General features: G+C 46.2%; 4 protein-coding genes across 4 annotated transcripts; 3 read left to right on the plus strand and 1 right to left on the minus strand.

Annotated features, from left to right (window-relative positions):
* Position 1: 1 nt before the first annotated feature.
* Positions 2 to 1284, plus strand: LOC146301410 (interferon-inducible GTPase 5-like). The gene has a single exon (XM_084667440.1). It carries the CDS (start codon positions 2 to 4, stop codon positions 1172 to 1174), a length of 1173 nt encoding a protein of 390 aa, XP_084523566.1. The 3' UTR covers positions 1175 to 1284.
* Positions 1285 to 2573: 1289 nt separating this feature from the next.
* On the plus strand, positions 2574 to 4222 carry LOC146301411 (trypsin-1-like). The gene is made up of 6 exons (XM_084667517.1): positions 2574 to 2652; positions 2799 to 2949; positions 3090 to 3340; positions 3469 to 3605; positions 3798 to 3899; positions 4068 to 4222. The coding sequence occupies exons 1-6, from the start codon at positions 2613 to 2615 to the stop codon at positions 4113 to 4115; spliced, it is 729 nt and encodes a 242-aa protein (XP_084523643.1). The 5' UTR covers positions 2574 to 2612; the 3' UTR covers positions 4116 to 4222.
* Positions 4223 to 4882: 660 nt separating this feature from the next.
* mrpl17 (mitochondrial ribosomal protein L17) lies at positions 4883 to 5968 on the plus strand. Its single transcript, XM_084670909.1, has 3 exons — positions 4883 to 5267; positions 5398 to 5466; positions 5569 to 5968. The coding sequence occupies exons 1-3, from the start codon at positions 5094 to 5096 to the stop codon at positions 5818 to 5820; spliced, it is 495 nt and encodes a 164-aa protein (XP_084527035.1). The 5' UTR covers positions 4883 to 5093; the 3' UTR covers positions 5821 to 5968.
* A 3343-nt stretch (positions 5969 to 9311) lies between these two features.
* Positions 9312 to 22379, minus strand: tmem145 (transmembrane protein 145). The gene is made up of 15 exons (XM_084670921.1): positions 22275 to 22379; positions 18668 to 18742; positions 17869 to 17946; positions 17581 to 17667; positions 17060 to 17161; positions 15519 to 15603; positions 15172 to 15243; positions 14416 to 14484; positions 13822 to 13902; positions 13353 to 13431; positions 12788 to 12881; positions 10739 to 10911; positions 10464 to 10584; positions 9740 to 9928; positions 9312 to 9545 (listed from the first exon to the last, which is right to left on the minus strand). The coding sequence occupies exons 1-15, from the start codon at positions 22377 to 22379 to the stop codon at positions 9312 to 9314; spliced, it is 1644 nt and encodes a 547-aa protein (XP_084527047.1).
* Positions 22380 to 22705: the final 326 nt, after the last annotated feature.

Below are 22705 nucleotides of genomic sequence, written 5' to 3' on the forward strand. Positions count from 1 at the left end.
CATGGCTGGAATATATGACGAACCCTGTTTAATCGATGATTTTAAGAGCTATATTTTGAACAGACCAAATGCGAGTACAGAGACAGCCAGAAATGAGCTGGACCTGATGGATAGTGTCACTCTTAACATTGCTGTGACAGGCGAAAGTGGAGTAGGAAAATCTACTTTTGTCAATGCCCTTCGGGGGGTCGAGGATGGGGAAATAGGATCCGCAGAAACTGGGGTGACTGAAACCACCATGATGGCTACAAGATACACCCACCCCTCCATGACTAACGTTTTCATCTGGGACCTGCCAGGAATTGGGACCCCAAACTTTAAAGCCCAAACCTATCTAAGAGACGTCAACTTTGAGACTTATGACTTTTTCATTATCATTGGAACTGTGAGGTTCAAAGAGAATGACCTCATGCTGGCCAAAGAAATCAAGAGAAAGAAAAAGATGTTTTACTTTGTACGTTCGAAGATTGATCACGACATCAGCGCAGAGTCCAGGAAAAAAAACTTCAATGAGGAAAAGGTGCTGAACGAGATCCGGTTGAGCTGTAAGGACAGTCTAAGGACCATTGGAAACCCCGATGTCTTCCTAATCTCTACTTTTCACCTGGAGAAGTATGATTTTCAGAAACTAATTGATTCACTGATTAATAACTTGTCAGACCATAAGAGGTCGGCTCTTGTTCAATCTATGCCAGCCTGCTCTCTACCAATGATAGAACAAAAAAAGAGAGAGCTCTACAAAATTGCCTTCGCCGTGTCTGCTGCGGCTGCCACGTCTGCAGCCATCGCCATCCCAGGCCTTTCAGTGGGTTGTGAGATTGGCGTCATGCAGGGGTTCCTACAGAAGGCCCATGTTTCCTTTGGGTTGGATGCAGAATCCATCAAAAGGATCGCTACCCGTATCAACAAGCCAGAAAGAGAGCTAAGGGTAGCAATGACCTCTCGCTTCGCTAACGGAATTAACGAAAGGGTGGTGCTTGGAATGTTAACCCACAAGTCCATGATAACAGCCAAGGCTTTTGAGGTTGTGTTAAGCGGCATTGCAGGCATTGGAAGTCTCGCAGCAATGGGAATTTCATTTACTACCACATTGCACCTTTTACAGGTGGGAATTAAAGAAATGACAGATGACGCTAAAGCTGTGCTCGCTATTGCACTTGCTTTCGCAAAATGAAACAATACACTGCGGCGCTTGTTTCAGTCGCCCGAGCAAATAGGGCATGTGCTTTGTGTAAACGTAGGCTAAATTTGTCTTTGTCAATACCAATTTCTACCATGTTCACAATCGCATGTGTCGTTTAGATAGTCTAAATTCATTAAATAACTTTAACTTTTATCACTGTTTCTCAATTGTTAATTTAAATATAATTTGACAGATCATAGCATTGATTGGTAAGTTGGTTTCTTAGAATAAAATGTGTATTGTCATGTTTAATTAACTAAATATAACAATTCTGTAATATATGTATAATATCTAAGATGAAAATGTTTTATTATTTGCAACTAAACTTGGAAATGTGGTTTTATCCTGGTTTTATCCCTATTTTTCCATAATGTTGTTACTTGGCACAAGTGACAAAGTTGGATGTATTTTATGTCCCTAGTCAAAGAATGTTTGCAAGACTGTTATCATTTACATCTGAAATAAACCATGACAAGGATAACCTGTTCTGAGAATATTTGAAGATAAAACGGAAGACGGAAATAGGGTTAGGGTTAATTACAATTACAGTTAATTGAAATGTGTGAATCACTGTCCCATGGAGTTGTCAAACTAATACTGTTATAAGTTTGTCTTTTAATTGCAGCTTTTATATTCCTTGATATGCCTTTATATTCTCATTTGTTCATGTGAGATGTTACCTTTAGCCAGCTCTCTATGTGCAGACTTTCCCAGGTAAACAAAGCCACTGTATGAGAACCTTACAGCTGAAGCCATAGTCTCAGGTGTGATAACAACACACACAACCAGCTAATACACAGAGAAAAGTTGAGATAAACATACTTTTGTTTTTACAGTTTGAAATGTGCTTTGTAGAATAATTAACTACTTTCAGAGGAATATTTTTCAAACCAAAAACATTGATATGAGATATGGATAATTTTCGGTTTCCTGTTGGAAGCCTTTAAAACCCTTTGTTTAATTCCTTGTAAAGAGAGTATTTAGTACACAATATGGTAGTTTACTTAGCAACGGGAGGGTTTGAAACACTTGGACAAAATCGACCTTCTGCATCATCAAAGTGGGTGAGGATTTTGAGGAAATTCACAAATTTCATGTAAGGAGCCATACTAAACAAAATGAAATAAATAAAAAGATGTAATTGCCTGATCTTCAATTTGAATCAGGACAATATAATTCTGCCAGTTGCAGGTTCAACAAGTTGGTGCTTATCCAAAAAATAATAATTTAACAAAGAGTTTTCTAGATATGAAGGTTACATGTATGTGTTACATATTCTTATAAGGAATCACCTAATCTTATCCTTTTTCCGTTGACTGGCCCCCTGTTGACCAATGAGCTTGTCCCGGAGCTGTGACAGCGTGTCTGGCCGTGTATATAAAGCAGGTGTGCAGTCTGGACCTCTCATCAACAGGATCACACAGCAACCATGAGGTCTCTGGTCTTCGTTCTGCTCATCGGAGCTGCTTGTGAGTAAAGCTCCTTCACATCTTTCCCACCCAGCACTTTCCTCTACAGACAGTTAAATGATCTACAATATGTCATCAGGACACTGCATATAAACTCAGTCAGTTATGAAAATAGAATAGTTTGAATGCCTTTCTTTTGGTTTTAGTTGCCACTGAGGAGGACAAGATTGTCGGAGGGTATGAGTGCAAGCCCCACTCCCAGCCCCATCAGGTGTCTCTGAACTCTGGGTACCACTTCTGCGGTGGCTCCCTGGTCAATGAGAACTGGGTTGTGTCTGCTGCTCACTGTTACAAGTCGTAAGTAGCCCCTATGTTGACTTGAACTTTGCTTTCTACCAGCATCCCATTCGAACATGGATTGCAACTTTACTGTAAATGCCTACCTATAATGTTTTTAGGAAAAACATTGACTTTATGCATTTCTCTTTCTCTTTCAGTCGTGTGGAGGTTCGTCTTGGGGAGCACCACATCAGAGTGAACGAGGGTAACGAGCAGTTCATCAGCTCTGCCCGCGTCATCCGTCACCCCAACTACAGCTCCTACAACATCAACAACGACATCATGCTGATCAAGCTGAGCAAGCCCGCCACCCTCAACGCTGCCGTGCAGCCCGTGGCTCTGCCCTCCAGCTGTGCCCCCGCTGGCACCATGTGCAAAGTCTCTGGCTGGGGCAACACCATGAGCTCCTGTGAGTATGGACCACCATGGTATTGTGATTTTGGGTTACAGGTTGTTTATGTCCAGTATTACGAGAAAGTGTCTAACTAACTTAACATTATCTACCTCTTTTTCCTTTGTCACCATCACATCTTACAGCTGCTAATGGCGACAAGCTGCAGTGTCTGGACATCCCCATCCTTTCCTTCGAGGATTGTGACAACTCCTACCCTGGCATGATCACCAACGCCATGTTCTGTGCTGGCTACCTGGAGGGAGGCAAGGACTCTTGCCAGGTACTGTGATGAAAGACATGAATCTGTAGAGGCTGCTGTTGCTCAACTAATGCCCCTCTCAAGTTATCCAAGTGTCATGATGAAGGCCCAAAGATTTTGAATTCAGTAAGTGAGAAGTGTCCTTCTCATGTTTCCTCTTCCTTTCCCCTTTCCTTTCCTCTTCCTTTCCCCCTTTCTCTCCCTCCCTCTCAGGGTGACTCCGGTGGCCCCGTGGTCTGCAATGGTGAGCTCCAGGGTGTCGTGTCCTGGGGCTATGGCTGTGCCGAGAGGAATAAGCCCGGTGTTTACGCCAAGGTGAGACTGAAGAAGAGTGTTCTTATAGCCTTTTCATGTCAAAATTCTGAGATTTATTTTCTTGAAGTAAACAGACAACCCTGGGCTATTAACGTAAAAGTTACTGGCAGAATAACTGCCATATTTACAAGTACTTCCACTAATATTTCTCTCTTACTTCACCTCCAGGTGTGCCTCTTCAACGACTGGCTTACCAGCACCATGAACAGCTACTAAATCTGATCTCAGGGACAGACCTCTAACAAGATTACATCACAGATTGCTGCTCGTTCTACATCTAGAGCTACCTTTTAATTTTTGTGTATGCTGTATCGCATTAATTAAAATAAATACATAAAAATAAAAAAAAGAGCTACCTTTTATTATGAGGTTCGAAACAAAATAAAATTTGAATATGACTCTGTTGTCTTGAATTGTTGTTCATATTGGCAGGTGGTAGAAAAGTGCCGGTATTAGTTACCGTGCATGTAGGCTATCGTATGTAGGAAACTCAGTGCACAATGAATAGTATTTGTTAGCAGTTCTTTGAAAAGATTAAAAAGCATGTAGCCTCATATAGGATATTTCACAGTAGCTTAATTTCCCACTGTAATTGTACCAGATATTTCCCCAAAAAATATGCGAACACAGTTTTACCCCAAACATTTTTTAACTCTCGTCCACCGATATTTACCCACTGAGTCTCCGTCGAGAGGTGTGCTCCAGAACAGGCAAGCACGATGTGTCATATCAATTTAACCTCTCGGGGTGATACATAGAAACGGGACAAAAACTATGACAAATATGTTGTCAATGTAAGGGGACGGAAATAGTTAATATACAACTAATATTACCCTACTTTAAATGCAAATTAGGCTTGTTTCCACATCTAAAAATATTTAATGTATAATAATGGGAATGCATTTATGAAGATTGTACTGTTTATTTGTTTTCAAGGCGGAACACATCTTACCCCGGAACAGTTATACTAAATCAGATACCCAGCCGGTCTACTCGTTTAGCGCTATAGTCAAAGTCAACCAGTGAAATCAAACAGCACTTCAACAGATATCTTCGATCTTGAGGATAGGGTCTAAGAGCGATTTTTGTGTGTGTGTGTGTTACAATAACAAACAAGTATTTGAGGAGGGGGACGCAGTTGTGTCTTCTTCTGGCCCTTCTTCTTTGACTCCTTCAGGCAAACCTTTCGACAAGATGCGCCTTACTTTGCAGATGCTAATTTCCCATGGCCGAGTTGCCCGTAAAATGGGTCTCGGTCCCGAGTCTCGTATCAATATGCTACGCAATATGCTTACGGGGCTCGTTCGCCACGAAAGGATAGAGACCACTCAAGGACGTGCAGACGAAGTTCGGTTCTACGCGGAAAAGGTGAGGGCCCGACGCGTTGAGCTTGGTAGCGTTAGCTAACTAACTCGCCATGCAGACGTTAAGCTACCATTGTATTTTTAGCTTGAAAGAGCTAACGCTGTTTGCAATGTTATTTTGATGTTTTTTCTAGTTGATTGACTATGCAAAGAAGGGAGACACGGACGAGAAAGCAATGAAAATGGCTAGCTTTTGGCTCACGGTAAGTGTTCGCTACCTAGCCTTTTGAGTATTTTGTTGAACTCATGCTGTTGTGTTGAGTTAATGAACTGTTGTCCTTCCACTGTCTCCTGTGTCGCTGAAGGAAAAGGATCTTGTTCCAAAGCTCTTCAAGGTTCTGGCTCCTCGATTCGAAACTCATAAGAAAGGCTACACGCGTATGGCTCGCATTCCTAACCGAGAGAACCTGGACCGGGCCAAAATGGCTGTTCTTGAGTACAGAGGAAACCCTTTCCCACCCCTGTATCCTGTCAGAAAGAACAGTGAACTCAACCTTATCAACCAGCTGCTGAAAGGCTATAAAGAGGAGAAAGCAAAGAAGACAGTGAAAATCTGACCAGCAAACTCTGCCATCTTTTATGTCCATGCAGACAAGTGGAAGAAAGACTTCCTGCAAGCTTTGCAACGTGCACACCAATCACATCACATCTTCCATGTGTATTTGGATGAAAAATGTATAAAAAATAAATTATTCTTTAATTATTCTTGACTGTCCACTTAATACATTTTAACCATTGACATGGCAAGATAGAGAAAGATGGAGTGTCAAACTTGACCAAATGGCAGTTTTGGAATCCATGTCTTGAACCCTGCACGATGGTCTGGTAGTGGATTTGGTGGTCAGCCCTGGGCTATGCTGTGGGCTTGTGAACTTGATTCCCTAAAGCTACAGGCTGCTGGAGCTTGGTGCAGAGCAACTCTGGATTTATTTTCACTGAAACCATGCTAGTTTATATCTAGTTTTTCCACAGTTGCTTATGCACATTTTTGAAAGAATGGCTACATTTCTCAAAACAAATCCGAAAACACTCAAAATGCGAAACTTTCTTGCGAGTATTTTGAAAAACAAATTCAAAATACAAATGAGTATTCAAATGACACATGAATACGCATGTCTAAAAACCAACTGCACACTGATGTGCTGCTTTGGAAACACTGAGTGGAAAACTCTGATATGATAGTATCAATAGGTCTTTTGCATTTTTTGTGCAAGTACAGTAGCCTATAAAGTATTCTAAGCTCAAATATAAAACAACATCAAATTAAACATGCTGTTTTTCAGTGTTCGAGTAACAATGCATGAAACGAGCAAGGCTTTAACAAAACTGACCAATTTTATTTTTGGCATAAAAGTGTATGTACAGCGTATTCAGTATCTCCTTATTTGACACCAATAAAATGCATTTATTTTTTAACAATGCTTCTGTGATGTGCTCTTAACCATATCTATCTCAGTTGCCTGGAAGCTGTGCTATCATTTCATGCATACACAATCCCTTTTCATCTTCCACGTGTGTGTGTGCGCGCACGTCTTTACATTTAGTCATTTAGCAGATGCTCTTATCCAGAGCGACTTAAAGTACAGGGACATTCGCCCCGAGGCAAGTAGGGTAAAGTGCCTTGCCCAAGGACACAACGTCATTTTGCACGGCCAGGAATCGAACCAAGAACCTTCTAATTAATAGCCTGACTCCTTAACCGCTCAGCCATCTGACCCCCCCTTTAATGTAGTAGTGAACTTGTGTGTCATCCAAGTACATTAGGGGAGTCAGATGGCTGAGCAGTGAGGGAGTCAGATGGCTGAGCGGTGAGGGAGTCAGGCTAGTGATCAGAAGCTTGCCGGATTGATTCCCCGCTGTGCCAAATTACGTTGTGTCCTTGGGCAAGGCACTTTACCCTACTTGCCTCCCTGTCCCTGTACTTACTGTAAGTCGCTCTGGATAAGAGTGTCTGCTAAATGACTAAATATACATGTCAAATGTACATTAGACAGATAAGTCATGCAAAATGTGTGAATGAGTGGAACCAGCTTCGAAGAATGTGAGTCAGTTGTCCACCTAGTACATCAGTCTATGCAGACAAGTAATGATAATAATCCATGAGCGACAATGGACTACAGTGGCAACAATGCCAAACTCTTACATAGACAGATCCATTATAACACCAGAACATATATCATACCACAGTTAGTGCTCTACTTCAAGTATCGTTCTGTTTTACAGTCTGAATAAAACTTGTTTTCCTATGTTCCTACTGTATGTACACAACATATATTGTTTGTACCATCACAATGATTCCCAGAAAAAAACTGGAACCGACAACAGGAGGTTATTGATAAAAACTGCAATAAACAAAACCACCATTTTCTCTGTATTATTTGAATTGAAGACACATATTTGTCTCATGCCTGCTTCATAGTTACTGAAAGAAAAGACTGTACCCAAAGACAATTAGTGGGGTACCAGTGATGCAGATATGTGGTAAATGGTATTAAGACTTTTATGAATGAATCCTGCTCTATCAACATTATATCAACAATTGTTTTGAGAAAAAAAGCAATGATTAGCAGGTTAATGTTCCATTCTTCAATATCGGAGCATGACACTTCTGTACATTAGTATGACTATATCTACAGGTATTGCATTTTTGGATGCAGCTGGACTATAATGCAATGTGTTATGGATGAGTACAGTAAGTCCAGATGTCTCCTTTAAACGTATTAGAAACAGACATTCTGCAGTGAGGAACATTAAGACTTCCATGCAGAACAAAGAGAATGTATCTAAAACATGACTGATTCATTAGTAGGAGCTCATGTAAATATTTATGGTTATACAATTGCCTGTGTCCATGTTGTACAGATTAATTCATGGTTGTTGCCTAAAGAAACAGACTTTCAATTGTTTTATTTGGGGCTTGATGAATGTTTAACGCATCACCTGTGGCTGTCTGTCGATGATGCACACTGGAATCTAAGGAACATGTATAAAAGATGTGCACTTTAAAGTAAGTTCTAATCACTTCAGTCCTCGTCTGAGGCAGTAGTACATTCACAAACTGTTAATAGATTATAACAACAGTTCGTTGTCGTAACAAAAAACTGATGAAACTGTGCACTTTTCAGTTCAGTGAATGTGATGTGCGGTTCCAATCATCAACAAATGAAAGCAGAGTTGTAACAATAGATTTTCCCCAAATTGTTGAAAAATTGACGATTTTTCGCCAGGTATTGTTTGTTCTGTACATACAGTATGTATGTGGTATAAAATTGGTGTTAATACACACAAGTGCACGCATTGTATGGTAACATGAAGTGCAGTTTTCCTAGTGTAAAACAGGTGGGTACAGTACAAACATGCTTGTTTTACTACCTCAGAGATGTCCACAGTAAACTTGACATTGTACACTTAAACGTCGGCATATCAATCCTGTCTAACCCGATGAATATATAAACAAACCTTACATATTCTATTAAGGGAGTAAATATCTATGCGTTATCAAAATATGTCAAACATAAAAAAGTAGTTTTACTTCGCATGAAGGGAGTGAATACTCTGGTACAGTGTAATGGCAGCAGAATTTCAATGGTCACAGCACCACTTGAAATTCAACAATGTGAAAAAAAACATCCCTTGCGCAATAGAAATATTTGCAACTACTTAAAGTACAAGTACTGCTCCCTCGCTTCGGCTATTTACACTTACCACTTGGCTCTTCCAGCGATGCCTTATAAATTCTTAAATGAAAATGTTCATAAGAGTTTTGTTCAGTCCCTTTGTGCACTCCTATCACTCTATTGCTCAGTCTACGCCCACTTTGTTATCTCCCCCTGTGCCTCACTCAGGTCTGCATCAAATATTTATTGCTTCTTGTTTTTATTTTTTTTATATATATTTTTTTTTTACAGCCATAGCACTCTAACTCATATCTTGTTCCTCACCCACTGTTACTCTTTTTCTTTTCTCACGATACTCTTCCCCCCCACCTTACACTTCCTTCTATATCAGCCCTCTCTCCCTGTCAACCCTCCTTTCCTATTGGTCCATCTCATGCCTTCGACCCCACCCCGAGCCCACCCTGCATGCTGAAGTACTCGGTAAAGGAGGGGAGTCGTGGAGGGGGAGGGGGGGAATGGGGAGAGAGGCGGGGGGGCACAGGGGGCAGGGCCGGGGGGAGCGCAGACGTCAGATCGGCTGTGGTGGTGATGATCTTTTGCTCGCTGTTCCTTGGCACCTCTTGTCCCTTCCGGGACACCGTCTCCTCTACTGTCTTCACTGGGCCCTGGAGGAGGAAGAGGATGGAGAGGGAGGTTTAGAGTGAAAGGTCAAGGAGTCATGCAGGTTTAACCCTGCTGTCAGTACCTGGCAGTAGCTGGCAGGACTGTACTATGTCCCCTGTCTGTGTCTGTGTGTTTTAGCAGGCCTGCTTGCTAAAATGGACGGTTTCAAAGCCTCAGCCCTCGATCTCAGACTCACCGACTGGATGGAGAACAGCTCGGTGAAGTTGGGCTGGGAGTCGCCCAGAAAGGAGCTGTTGCCGTAGGCGTGGTGGGGGAAGCTCTCTCCAGGCACCCCCGCTTTCGGACTGGACAGGAGGATGCCTATCTGGGACGTCCTCACGTGATACGGGAAGTTCTTATTGGCCGCTGAGGGACGAGTGATAGCCTAGGGAGAGAATGGGAAAGCGAAAATGATTATGAAGGTATGCCATACTGTGTTAGCATGGAGTTTGTCTGAGGGTGCTTAAACATACACGTCTAGCTGTGACTCACAGTGTAACTCACATATTGTGAAAATGCTGAATCTAAAGGGTGAAAGCAATTCAGTAGGGTGCCTGGAGAAGTGAAGAATGTACGTTATATAAATCAGATCTGGCCTTTTTACAGTTGCAAGGTCCTAATGACACGGTACAATATTTATAAGAACAGGCAGAGGACTCATGAGGAATGAATCATGGCTAATGAACAGACCAACAAAGAGATTGTGTGTGTGTGTGTGTGTGTGTGACATTTTGCAAGTGAGTGTGGATCTGAAGTGTTTGTGTGTCGGACGAGGAAGGTGGAAGCTGCGAAACGAGGATGATGAAGGACACCGAGATGTGAATCATTAGCAGGAACAGAGTGTTAGGTGTGTGTGTGTGTGTGTGTGTGCATTTGTGCGTGTGTGTTCGTGTGTGTGTGTGCGGACATGGCGCACTAACCAGGAACACAATGTGGGCGTAGAGGTGGATGCCAAGCTGGATGCCATTGACAATCTTCTCCCGAGCCCATCGAGGTATGCCAAAGTTGGCAATCAAAGCCATGACTGGCACTGCGAAAAACCTGAGGTAGAAAATAGAGAGAGAGAGAGGTAATGAGCAAGAGAGGGCAATCAGACACAGGCAGGGAGAAAATATGGTCAATTTGCTACTTATTGTTATGAAGTAAAGGCAAGACACTATCCAAGTTCTGATCTGGAAGGAGGGAGGGGGCTCACCAGAGGGTGTATGCAGTGAAGAAGGGGATGTAGAAGGGCTGTTTCTCGGGGTAGTGTTTGAGAGAGACCAGGACGGCGTAGCAGAACCACACGTAGGCCAGCAGCTGAAGACCCATCAGCCCGTACCCTGCTGGACTGTCGTATGCATACAGCACCTCACCTGGGTCAAAGAACTGGGGCACGCACACACACACACACACACGCGCACACACACACGCACACACACACACACACATATTGCAGTCAAAATCAGAACTATCTAAACTCTTAATGGGAAATAACAATGGACAAGCCCTCTGTGTCTATTATTACAATTACTGACAGTCATTCATTATACTATATCAAACCCCTTAATTCAGCAGGGCAGTTTCATCAGTTCATTTGCTGAAGTGTCAAAAGTATGCAGTGCCTTTTGCTGCCCGAGTTCTGCTTGTTTTTTAGCTGACACAATTGGTATGACTGATGAAAGGTCAGTAGAATGACAGGGTCCGTGTGTGTGTGCGCGTGTGTGTTTGTCTGCCCTTGTCAAGTGTATCCTCGCAAACTTGTGTAAGCATGTGTGTGTATAGGTGTGTGTTTGTGCGTGACTCTGTGTACGCGTGTTGGCATGCGTGTTGCCTTCGCTGTTCCTACAACTGGGTCGTCGTCAGACTCTCTGTGTCTGCGGGCAGTGCATCGAGTTTCGCACTTCTGGATAGCAAGGACAGAGTTACACCTTCCACTGCCCTGCATTATGCAGAGGTGTGATGAATCCACCTTCCACCTCCAGGCCCTGGTCCCTACTGTCCACTGCAACATGACAGCTAGACTGCAGGCCCAATAAGTAGGCGTCCAGCCTCATTTCCTTTCCACCCGAACCTGGCTGAAACTCATTTAACCTGATGCCTTGGGTGAGCGACTGTCATTAGAAGAAGCGACCGGAACAAAAGAAAGTAGGGAGGATCTAACTGTGACAAACTGGCTAAATTGCTGGATTTTCCGTTTGCGAGGTTGAGGGGAGGGTGGAGGACAACGTTTTTAAGGAGGGGGGGAGGGGGGGAGGGGGGGAGGGGGGAGGGGGGAGGGGGGAGGGGGGAGGGGGGAGGGGGGAGGGGGGCTGGTACACATACAGAGTGTATGGAGGGGACACTCTGGGAGTCTAAAAGGTGTCTTCCTGAACCTACATCCTAGAATACAACACTGCACAGCAGGCAACCCTCCCCTCTACCCAGACCACTACTCTAGCGGTCTTTCTCATATTCCGAGTCACTGATCAGACCTCGATATAGAATTTGCAGTGCTATTATACAATGAACATGAGACTTGATACAAAGGCTTGATGGGGTATATATGTATCATTGGCCTGTTGGTGTATCATTGTAGCGTTGCCCGGCTGTTTCCTGTCAGGGGGCTAGGCTAGGGTGATGTGTTTCCTGTCAGGGGGCTAGGCTAGGGTGATGTGTTTCCTGTCAGGAGGCTAGGCTAGGGTGATGTGTTTCCTGTCAGGGGGCTAGGCTAGGGTGATGTGTTTCCTGTCAGGGGGCTTGGCTAGGGTGATGTGTTTCCTGTCAGGGGGCTAGGCTAGGGTGATGTGTTTCCTGTCAGGGGGCTAGGCTAGGGTGATGTGTTTCCTGTCAGGAGGCTAGGCTAGGGTGATGTGTTTCCTGTCAGGGGGCTACGCTAGGGTGATGTGTTTCCTGTCAGGGGGCTTGGCTAGGGTGATGTGTTTCCTGTCAGGGGGCTAGGCTAGGGTGATATGTTTCCTGTCAGGGGGCTAGGCTAGGGTGATGTGTTTCCTGTCAGGGGGCTAGGCTAGGGTGATGTGTTTCCTGTCAGGGGGCTTGGCTAGGGTGATGTGTTTCCTGTCAGGGGGCTTGGCTAGGGTGATGTGTTTCCTGTCAGGGGGCTAGGCTAGGGTGATGTGTTTCCTGTCAGGGGGCTTGGCTAGGGTGATGTGTTTCCTGTCAGGGGGCTAGGCTAGGGTGATGTGTTTCCTGTCAGGGGGCTAGGCTAGGGTGGTGTGTTTCCTGTCAGGGGGCTAGGCTAGGGTGGTGGTGCGCTGGAGCTTACCTCGGCTTCGTAGATGAAGAGGATGACGTAAGTGATGGTGTAGACCGTCATGTAGATGGACAGCTTGACAGATCCGCTGTGGCTGATCCTTGCCCTGATACAGTGACACACACACAGGGAGGAGTTTGTAAAGCTAGTTTAAAGAGTTTGCAGACCCTAGTGTGTGCAGACAGGCAGACACACGGTGCATGTAAGAAAGTGAACAAAAGCACAGAGTCTGTCCTTTAAACTCCGGTGCAGACAGCTGATCTAAGTACTGCAGCTACTCATAAACTGGACCTGAGTGAGAAGACAATGTGTCAATGTTGAAATCTCTGTGCCAAACTAGACAGACAGGGAGAAGCAGAGCTAAAAGGCTCAGTCAACACAGCCGGTGAGACGGAAGGGAGAAGAGCGTTTTTATCCAGTGTCACAACGTGGCAAAGATAACGGCAGTTATCCTAAGTGACAAGGCAAAGCTAGGGAGAGATGTTGAGCGCGGGGACATCTGGGGCTGCCCTCCGGGCCAGAGGTGAGAGACGCCGTGTGAAATGTGAGATACACAGATACACGCACACACACCTACCTGGTGACAGTGAAGCCTTTTCCCAGAAGAACCAGCATCAGTAGGAACACTAAGAAACTGACAGAGAACAGTAACTTCCCTGTGGGGACAGAGAGGGAGGGAGGGAGGGAGGGAGGGAGGGAGGGAGGGAGGGAGGGAGGGAGGGAGGGAGGGAGGGAGGGAGGGAGGGAGGGAGGGAGGGAGGGAGGGAGGGAGGGAGGGAGGGAGGGAGGGAGGGAGGGAGGGAGGGAGGGAGGGAGGGAGGGAGGGAGGGAGGGAAAAAATTAGAACTTCTCCCACAGAGAGTGAAAGACAGGTTACTGTAAGTAGGTTAAAATGTCTGAATTGGTAACGCCGGAAATCGAAAACAGGTCATGTCACACACATGCGCGCAGTCAGTCAGACACACACACACACACACACAAATGTACTCCTATACAGAATATCTGAAATGCATTGTTCAACCCAGTGGTTTGGCTCTCTGACTCACCCAGTATCTTCAGACTGCCATTGCCTACCCCATCTCTGGCATACAAGCCCCAGTAGATACAGTGAAACATCAGGCTGCACACTGCAGAAGAGAGGAATCAGGAGAGAGACACTTCTGAGCTACTGAAAGCTATTAAATATTACATACCAGAGGGAACAACTAAGCTAAGCTATAGTGCTTATTCATTTACTTAATACCTATGCTAATATCAGTGGCTCATGTACTTGACGATCTGAGACTTTCATGCAGTATGACATGCAAATGTAGTGCTTGAGGAATCTGTGTGTGTGTGAGAGACAGATAAAGAGAGATAGAGAACGAGAGAGAGAGATAGAGACAGAGAGAGAAACAGAGAGAAAGATACAGAGAAAGTGAAAGATAAAGAGATAGAGAGAGAGATAGAGATAGAGAAAGAGAGATAGAGAGAGAGAGAGAGAGAGATAGAGAGAGAGAGAGAGAGAGAGAGAGAGAGAGAGAGGAGAGAGAGAGAGAGAGAGAGAGAGAGAGAGAGAGAGAGAGAGAGAGAGAGAGAGAGAGAGAGTGAGATAGCTAGAGAGAGAGAGAGAGAGAGAGAGAGAGAGTTATGAGCCTCACCCTCTACACCTGCCGCAGTCATAAACATCTTATAGGTTGTATGGAGAAGCTGCCGTCCTTTCAGATTATCTAGAGGGAAGGAGAAGGAACGAGACAGGGAGTGGGGGATGAAAGAGGAATACAAAAGAGGAGAGGCAACCAAGGAAGATGAAAGAAAAGGGGAAAGGAGAGTAAATAACAGGAGACATGTGGGCAAGAACAGGTGTAGAGGAAGTGAAAATTAACGAAGAGAGGGAGAGAAAGAGAGAGATGCATGAAGACGTGCCCTACTTGCTGAAGACATGTCGTGTGCAGATACTGTGTCTTTGTGCACTTTTCCCTCCCTCTCCCTCTCCCTCTCCCTCTCCCTCTCCCTCTCCCTCTCCCTCTCCCTCTCCCTCTCCCTCTCCCTCTCCCTCTCCCTCTCTCTCTCTGGTCTCTCCAGGGAGAAGTCCGGCATTGTAGCTCAGTCACACCGACATCCCCGTTTCCCTGCAGGCCTTGTCTGCTCTTCAGCTTCAGCTGTCCCGTGCCTCATCTAGTGATCCAGGGGATGTGGGGCTGAACCCCCCCCACCCCCCCTCCTCTAGTGATCCAGGGGATGTGGGGCTGAACACAGGAACGTACTCTGGCCCTCTCAGAAACAAGCACTCCCGTCTTGACGCCATTCAGGCAGGTAGGCACTTACTAATCCTCTCTCCCTGGGAAGACAAAGGCCAGGGGTTTTTTCGAGGACGGGCGTCCGGTCAAGCCCCCATACGTGGGAAAGACACTTACAGGCAAAGTAGCAGGAGAGGAGGAAGACAGCGCTGAAGATGACCAGGAAGGTGATGTCAGTCTCTAGAATCCCTGGGAAGTTCCATTAAAGAGGATGGGAATAGGAAGGGGAGATGAGGCACAGAAAGATGTTGGAATTATTAAAGGAGATGAACATGACTATTTCTATACCACAGCCCCACTCTCTCTGTCCATCCTCGTAAGCTCATCCATCATTTTTAATTCATCCACCAGCCCTTCCCTTCATTATTTTAATTTGTTCAATTCAATATGCTTTATTGGCCGTGCAGTAGCGTTGTCCAGTCTATTAGCCATCGTTTTATTAACATCTCTACAATCACGCTCACCAAACTCATCTGCAGAGAAATGCTGGGTCCAGAAAGACTGGCCGTTAGTCAGCTTCATCTCGTATTCCAGCTGCAAGCCATCGCCCTGAAAGAGAGAGAGACAGACAGAGAGAGAAAGAGTGAGACAGAGAGAGAAAGACAGAGATATAAAGACAGAGAGAAATAGATATAAAAAGAGAGAGAGGGAGAGAGAGACAGAGGAAGAGAGGAGATTGAGAGACCGTGCGTGGCAGAAAGAGCTCATTTCACACAGAGCAGTTCAAAGCCTGCGGACTTTCTGGTTGTTGTGGTGGTGAGGTGGCGAGGTGGGGTGGGGGCAGGGGGTAGCCTTTGATTCCTTTTGGCAGCCAGGCCTCCATCTCAGTCCCTCCATCAAAAAGGCTGGAGGGAGTACCTAGCGTAGCCTGTCAGAAAATCAATACTGCCAGTGAAGGCACACACAGCGAGTTGAAGAGAGAGGAGAGAGATAGATAGATGGATAGATAGTCAGAGAGTGACAAAAAAAAGTGGGTGCAGAGAGAGGCGAGGACAACAGTAAATAAAGTAGGGGAACGGAGCGACAGAGGGAGCAGAGGATGAAATGAACGAGCAGAAGTGAAAGAGAAGTAAACAAATGCAGCGATCAGACAACAGACGGGGGGAAGAGAGAGAAAGGGAGGGAGAGAGAGATGGGGGGGGGAGGGAGATGAAGACGGAGCCAAAACAGAGATGGAAAGGTGAGGCTGAGAGTGAGCGAAGGGAGAGGAAGCGAGAAGACATGAAGACATGAAGACGGAAATTGCCGGCGTGTGCAGAGAGCTGCCGGCTCCGACACACAGCGTGAGAGCCAGTCCGACAGCATTAGGCCGTGTGTCCATCAACAGCTGCTGTCGTGACGACACTCTCCAGGAAACAACCACTTAAATCATGTCCCTCTTCACTAGCGATCTGCGCCAACACTGCAAATCCTGCACGCACTCACACTGCAAACACCACACACACGGTCAGACAGACACATGCCCAAATATGCACTCACACCCCCCCCCCCCACACACACACACATACACACACGCCAACAGAACACGACGAACAGGCAGAAGACACCCACACACATTCACAAACATGCGCACACGCACGCACACACGTACACACTGAGCACAGCTCCAGCCCTTGAGCAGAGCTCATCAAGCAGTGATTACTATGCAGAGTGCTCCTAGCACAGCAACATGAACCAGCCACACTCTCCCCGTAGTGGCATCGACCCACGCTCACACACAGAGCCGTCACCAGACAAAACTTGACATCACAATAGGACTCGTCCGTGGATTTACAATCTCGGCGAAGCGAAAAATATTTATTCATTTGTTTCTGAGGATTGCGCAGACAAAACAGCGAGGTAACATGAGTTCAGTCCTGAATAAACGTGTGCTGTCGCCTGACGATGGATTGTCCGGCCGCCCTGTTCGCTTGTGTGTGTGAGTGTGGGGGTGGCGTGTGTTGTCAGGGCAACAGACAAGCGGCGGGCAGGGCCCCAGCCTCAGGGGTTAGAGTTGAACACTTACCCCGCACTTGCTGAGAGCGATGTACCACCATCTCTCCCTCACGGACCTGAAACTTCGACCTCCCACACAGCTTAACACCTCCTCATTTCCCTCTCCTTCAACCTAACACCCAGAGAGGGAGAGGGGGGAGGAGAGACAGAGACACACAGAGAGAGAATGATAGTCAGCGAGAGAGGGAGGGAGAGAGACGGCGAGTGAGACCGTAAAAGAAGAGTGAATGTGTGTGTGATAGAAAAAAGGGTGAGAGAAAGAGAGAGACGTGTTATTGTCATAAACCCACAGAGAGATATCACAGCCCACACATTTAACAGATGTAAACACACAAACGAGCCCTCAAAGGGAGGAACCATACCAGACTCACACCCACTGCAACCACAAATAGCCCAGACTGTGTTAACAAACAAAGCATGGATTAATTGATAAAAACAATTTACAAAAAGAAAACAGTCTGTTGGGAAAGCAAAACCACGGAACGGATACAAGTGTGCGTGTTTTTTGCGAAAAAATACTTGTGTTCTTACCACACAGCCCGACCAAGTGTAGCGGGTGGTCAGGTTGATGACCTGGTTGTTCTCTGGCCTCAACACTGCCTCCTTCTGGTAGCAGTTCTGTGGCGCAGACAACCAGGTAGGAAAAGGTAAAGCTAAAGGCGTCACCTTACAGTATACATTACACACGCAAAAACCACACGACCAAGAAGCAAACAAGTGTCCATAGCTCTGTTGGCTCGGATTTCATGGAAAACCATGACACACACACACACACACGCACACAAACCATCCCTGAGAAGCAGAAAGACAGTTTCTCACCTTATCTGCCCTCTTGTACACAGATGGCCACTGAGTGCTGTCATCAAAGTAGAGCAATATGTTCTGACAGCAGCGTGACTAGGGAGGAGGGACAGAGAGAACAAGGAAATGGAGGGGAATGGGAAAGAGGAGGGGGGGGAGAAAAGAGGGGGGGGAGGTTGGTGTGAAAGGGTAAGATTAATTCGACACAGTCTGCAGGCTACAACGCAACAGAAAGAAGATGGAAAAGCGAGGGAGGGGTGGCGTGAAGGGTGGGGTGCCAGAGGAGGGCGGGATTTGGGAACCGTTGATGGATAGATGGAGAACAAGTGATAGAGGGCGGAGTAGAGGACAAGGTAAAGGAAAAGGTGTGTTACCACTCGAACGGCCTATAACTATACAGGCTCAAGGCTAATAAAAATAGTTTAAGGTAGCAAGAGAGGGGAAAGAGAGTGAGAGAGGGAAGGAGAGAGAGAAAGGAGGGTGGAGAGATTTGTGTAAAGATGTACAATGAAAATAACACAGAAACAGAAATAATATGCATGATGGAATAAAAGAGCAAAATAAATTGTAATAGAAACATTGTCAGAAAAAGACCACACGTTTGTGTGTACCCTTTACCTTAAAAATCTATTACCACCCAACAAAAGAACCTTATTGTTTATTCGAACAACACTCCAGTTTTCAATGTTTTCAGTGATTTTCACTCTATCGGTAGTTAGGCTATTATTACCGGCTTCTACGGGTTTTTATGTAGACACACACTCAAACACACACACACACACACTACTCAAACCACAGATGTGCAGTACCAGCCTACCTTTGCGTAGCGGAACCGGAAGTCTAGACGCCCAAAGTCAGTGAGGAAACAGAATCGAGTGAGGAAGACCCAGTCCTAGGAAAGAGGAGAAAAGAGGGGGAAGGAGGAGGAAAGATGAGGAGGGGTGAATGAAGGGAAACGGGAGGGAGGGGGGGAGGGGGGGACAGAGAAGAAAAAATGCAAAGATGAGGTAGAACAGGAGGAGATAGGTGGATGAAAAAGGAGAAAGAGAGAGGGGGGGAAGGAGGGAGGGAAGAGAGGAAAGAGGGGAGAGGGACATCAAAGTAAGAACATTGAAACCACAAGCCTGCAAGGACTGGGCCAAACTACAGCGCGGACAGCACACTTCAATGTTCTTACGTAAGACACTGCAACAGCAGCAGTGGCCAGCAGTAGATTGGTCAGCGAGAGAGAGAGAGAGAGAGAGAGAGAGAGAGAGAGAGAGAGAGAGAGAGAGAGAGAGAGAGAGAGAGAGTGAGAGTGTGTGTGTGTGTGTGTGTGTGTGTGCAAGCAGCACCGGCGGGAATTGAAGAAGGGGGCACAATGACAGCAAGTGCTTCCTGAACACAAACAGATCAACCAGCCCACCAGCCACTTGTGTCTGCCCACAGTGAACAGGGCAGTAGACAGTAGACAGTCTCATCTGCAATGGACACTTGAAATAATGAAATTCACGTTAGGATGTTCACCTGACCAGTGCCTGTTTGTTAGAACGCCCCACCTGCACGAGCGCTCACGGAAATGAAGTCCACAGGTTATTACTGTATAACTGCCCTTCTGACGACTCCTCTCAGAATAGAAACACGTCCATTTCTGTTCTGTATCTGAATCTCTGCCAAGCGGGCTTCATCCTCCAACCATGCCCCTGGTCTATATTTCACACAGCAAACAAAACCGCTGCCATATTTCAGGCACCGCAAGCTAACTGGAGCTGACACACCAGGGGCAGTAAGTCATGGAGCGACCCAGGAACCTGCTTCACACACACAACCTCCCTGCATTGTCCTGGGACCGGCGCCATCGCCATGGCTACTACAATGTCGTAATTCAGAACTAGACACCACCCCCCCCCCCTTCCCCTTCCCCCTTAAAGATAAAATAAGGCTAGGTAGACAGGAGAATGGTAGTGCTATCGTCCGACTCTCCCTGTATCATGAATGACCCCCTTGTTAAGGCGCACGCGTACACAAACACCTAATTGACCCATAGTCATAGCAACTACAAGATTGGTTTCCAGCTGTCATAGGAACAAACAAAGAACCAGCACAAATTACAGACACACACACACACATAGAAACACAAGCAACACCTCACACCCGTTTTCAGCCCCAGCCTCAGCCCCAGCCCCCAGCCCCCAGCCCCAGCCCCAGCCCCCAGCCCCCAGCCCCAGCCCCCAGCCCCAGCCCCAGCCCCCAGCCCCAGCCCCAGCCCCAGCCCCCAGCCCCAGCCCCCAGCCCCCAGCCCCCAGCCCCCAGACCCAGCCCCCAGCCCCCAGCCCCAGCCCCCAGCCCCCAGCCCCCAGCCCCAGCCCCAGCACATCCCTCTACGGCCAGCTTCACAACTGCTCATGCTCGACTAGCTCAAATGTTATCGTTGACTGGTCAATAACGTCCCCACAGCCAGCTGGGTGATTTTCACACCAGCCAGCCAGGCTATCGTCCCCCCTGGGGGGTCAAAGGGCACCTGCTGCCCCAGACAGTCTTAGTGGACAAGTGAACCGTGCACAGGGGAACAGGAGAGGATACGTAGAACATCTTGGAACACAGGTCCGGAGGATGAGGTGTCACACGTAACCCTCCTTGGTCCTTTCATTTCCCCCACGGCCACTGCATTGTGATGCAGAGTCATTCAGCCAGTGTGTGTAAGTGTGTGTGTTTGTGTGTGTGTGTGTGTGTGTGTGTGCACTGGACACCTCATTAATCAAACGCTAGGCCTTGATGCCGTATCCACTCACCACCGAGATTCAGAATCTCCCTCTCTTTCGCCATCCCTCCTTTCCTCAACCTGTCTCTCTCTCCCTCTATCTCAGTCCCTCTCTTTCCCTCCCCAGATCCCTGTTTGCTCGCTAAGCCTCATTAACAATTAATTACCAATCAGCTAGTCACGTCACCCCTGGACCGCCAAGCCTCTCAATGATTCATTAGTGAGGTTACACAACAGTAAAACTTAAAGACACCCTCGCACACACTATGTACAAACATGGGAAAACACAGACACTCACTACACACACAAAACCTTTTTTTGTCGTCGTTATCTGTCATATTACACCACAGAAACACACACACACACACACACCTATAAAAGCTGGTAAAGAATTATTCTACAGAGTCTATATTTACTTTGCTGGTTCATTTCATCATGCTCCAGGCCCCAATATCCCACATAGCAAATCCCTCCTTTACGGCCCTTCACGGCCCACTCATGCACCCCTCCGCTCTCCTCTCATGAGCCTGATATCAATTCTGGCTTTTCTCAATTTCAACTGGAGTGTTTTGGTGTTGGCATTCGGACTGTGTGTGTGTTTGTGTGTGTTTACTGAATGAGTGAGTGAGTGACCTTGGGTGGGAAGAGGCTAGCCGACAAGACTGATGATGTGTTTAACGGTCCCAAAGGAAAACACAAGCACTCACACACAAGCACAGTCTCTCTCTTTCTCTCTCTTTATCAATATGTCAAGACCAGTGTTGTTTTATGCCATTCATACTGTGCAGGTGTTTACTCCTAGATCAGCAACACAGAATGAGTTTAGAAGACAAGGAGTGCTTTCTTGAATAAGTATTTGATATGGAAACCACTTATTCAACAGATTTTTTACTTTTAAACAAAATGCGATTTGCAATCCTGCAATCTCAATTGACCAAAGGATAAAAGCATATAACCACATCTCTGATAACATGGTCATGATTCTAAACTTCCAATAAACCGCACCACTGACAATCATTTATAAAGTCTTGTTATAGATTAGGGTCTAGTTTGGCGGATATCGTCTAATCAAGTTAGATTAGTCTCCTAAACGCCATGATCTAGGTTTTTGGAACTCTCGCTGCAATGGACACTTGGCCCAGATTCACTGAGACACCTGGAGCACTACGGATAAAACGCCATATCAATTTAGACGATGTCTGGTCTAATACGCCTAATTTTTGTCAAATGTATCTATGGAAACTGGCGTGCGTGGACCAATAACAAACACCGTTTTGAAGAACGACCGCTGACGCACACCTGTAACCGGTTGCCTTTGTGAAGACAGACCCATCGCCTTGTAGTGACTATAAAGAAGCCTGTAAGCTAAAGCGACGAAATAGTCAAATTTAAGTTGAGAGCCACAGCGTCACAACTGAAGCTTGTGATGTCTATGCAGAGTTTCGATCACAAAAGAGATGTGCTGGATCTGACATGCATACAGATGCGCACAATTGCACGGCAACACACACAACCTACTGTAATCTAATCCGTAGCGTAATAGGTTAAATGGCATGCAAACATCACAGGTAACTTAGAGGTTTCGCAATAACAGTTAGGCTTGTAGCATGGACTCAATTGTCTATCCAATAACGGTGACTGTGCCGTTGTAATAATAGCGATAAATACCAACACCATCTCTTACCTCTTTGGTATTAACTATACCTCTGACGTATTTCCCCAGAACTGAGCCAAAACCGAAAACGCTGGACACCACGGCCAAACACAAAAGTCTCTCGCAAACCTCCATCTTATCCTCCTTCTCTGTTGATACCGTGGTTCTCAGGACAACCCTGGTCTATCACCCAGGAACGCAGGAAACGGTAGAGCCTGGGTAAGAGATGGAAGCAGAGAGGAAGCGCGCTCTTGTCCCTCGAGGATGAATGTAGCCCCAATAGCCTACTTGAGCGGTGAGCGCGCTTCGGATACGCGCCCCAATTCTGCTTCTTTCCTTCGTCGGTTATGGGGCAGAATGCTCGTCCTCGCTCGTAGATTGCGACACATTCAGCACCTCAGAATTTGCCATTCGTGTTGACTAGTCGATGGCACAAAAATGTATTGAAAATAGCGAACCAT

Source organism: Hypomesus nipponensis, chromosome 2, assembly GCF_054491055.1.
Source record: "Hypomesus nipponensis isolate SF chromosome 2, ASM5449105v1, whole genome shotgun sequence".
Taxonomy (NCBI): Eukaryota; Metazoa; Chordata; class Actinopteri; order Osmeriformes; family Osmeridae; genus Hypomesus; species Hypomesus nipponensis.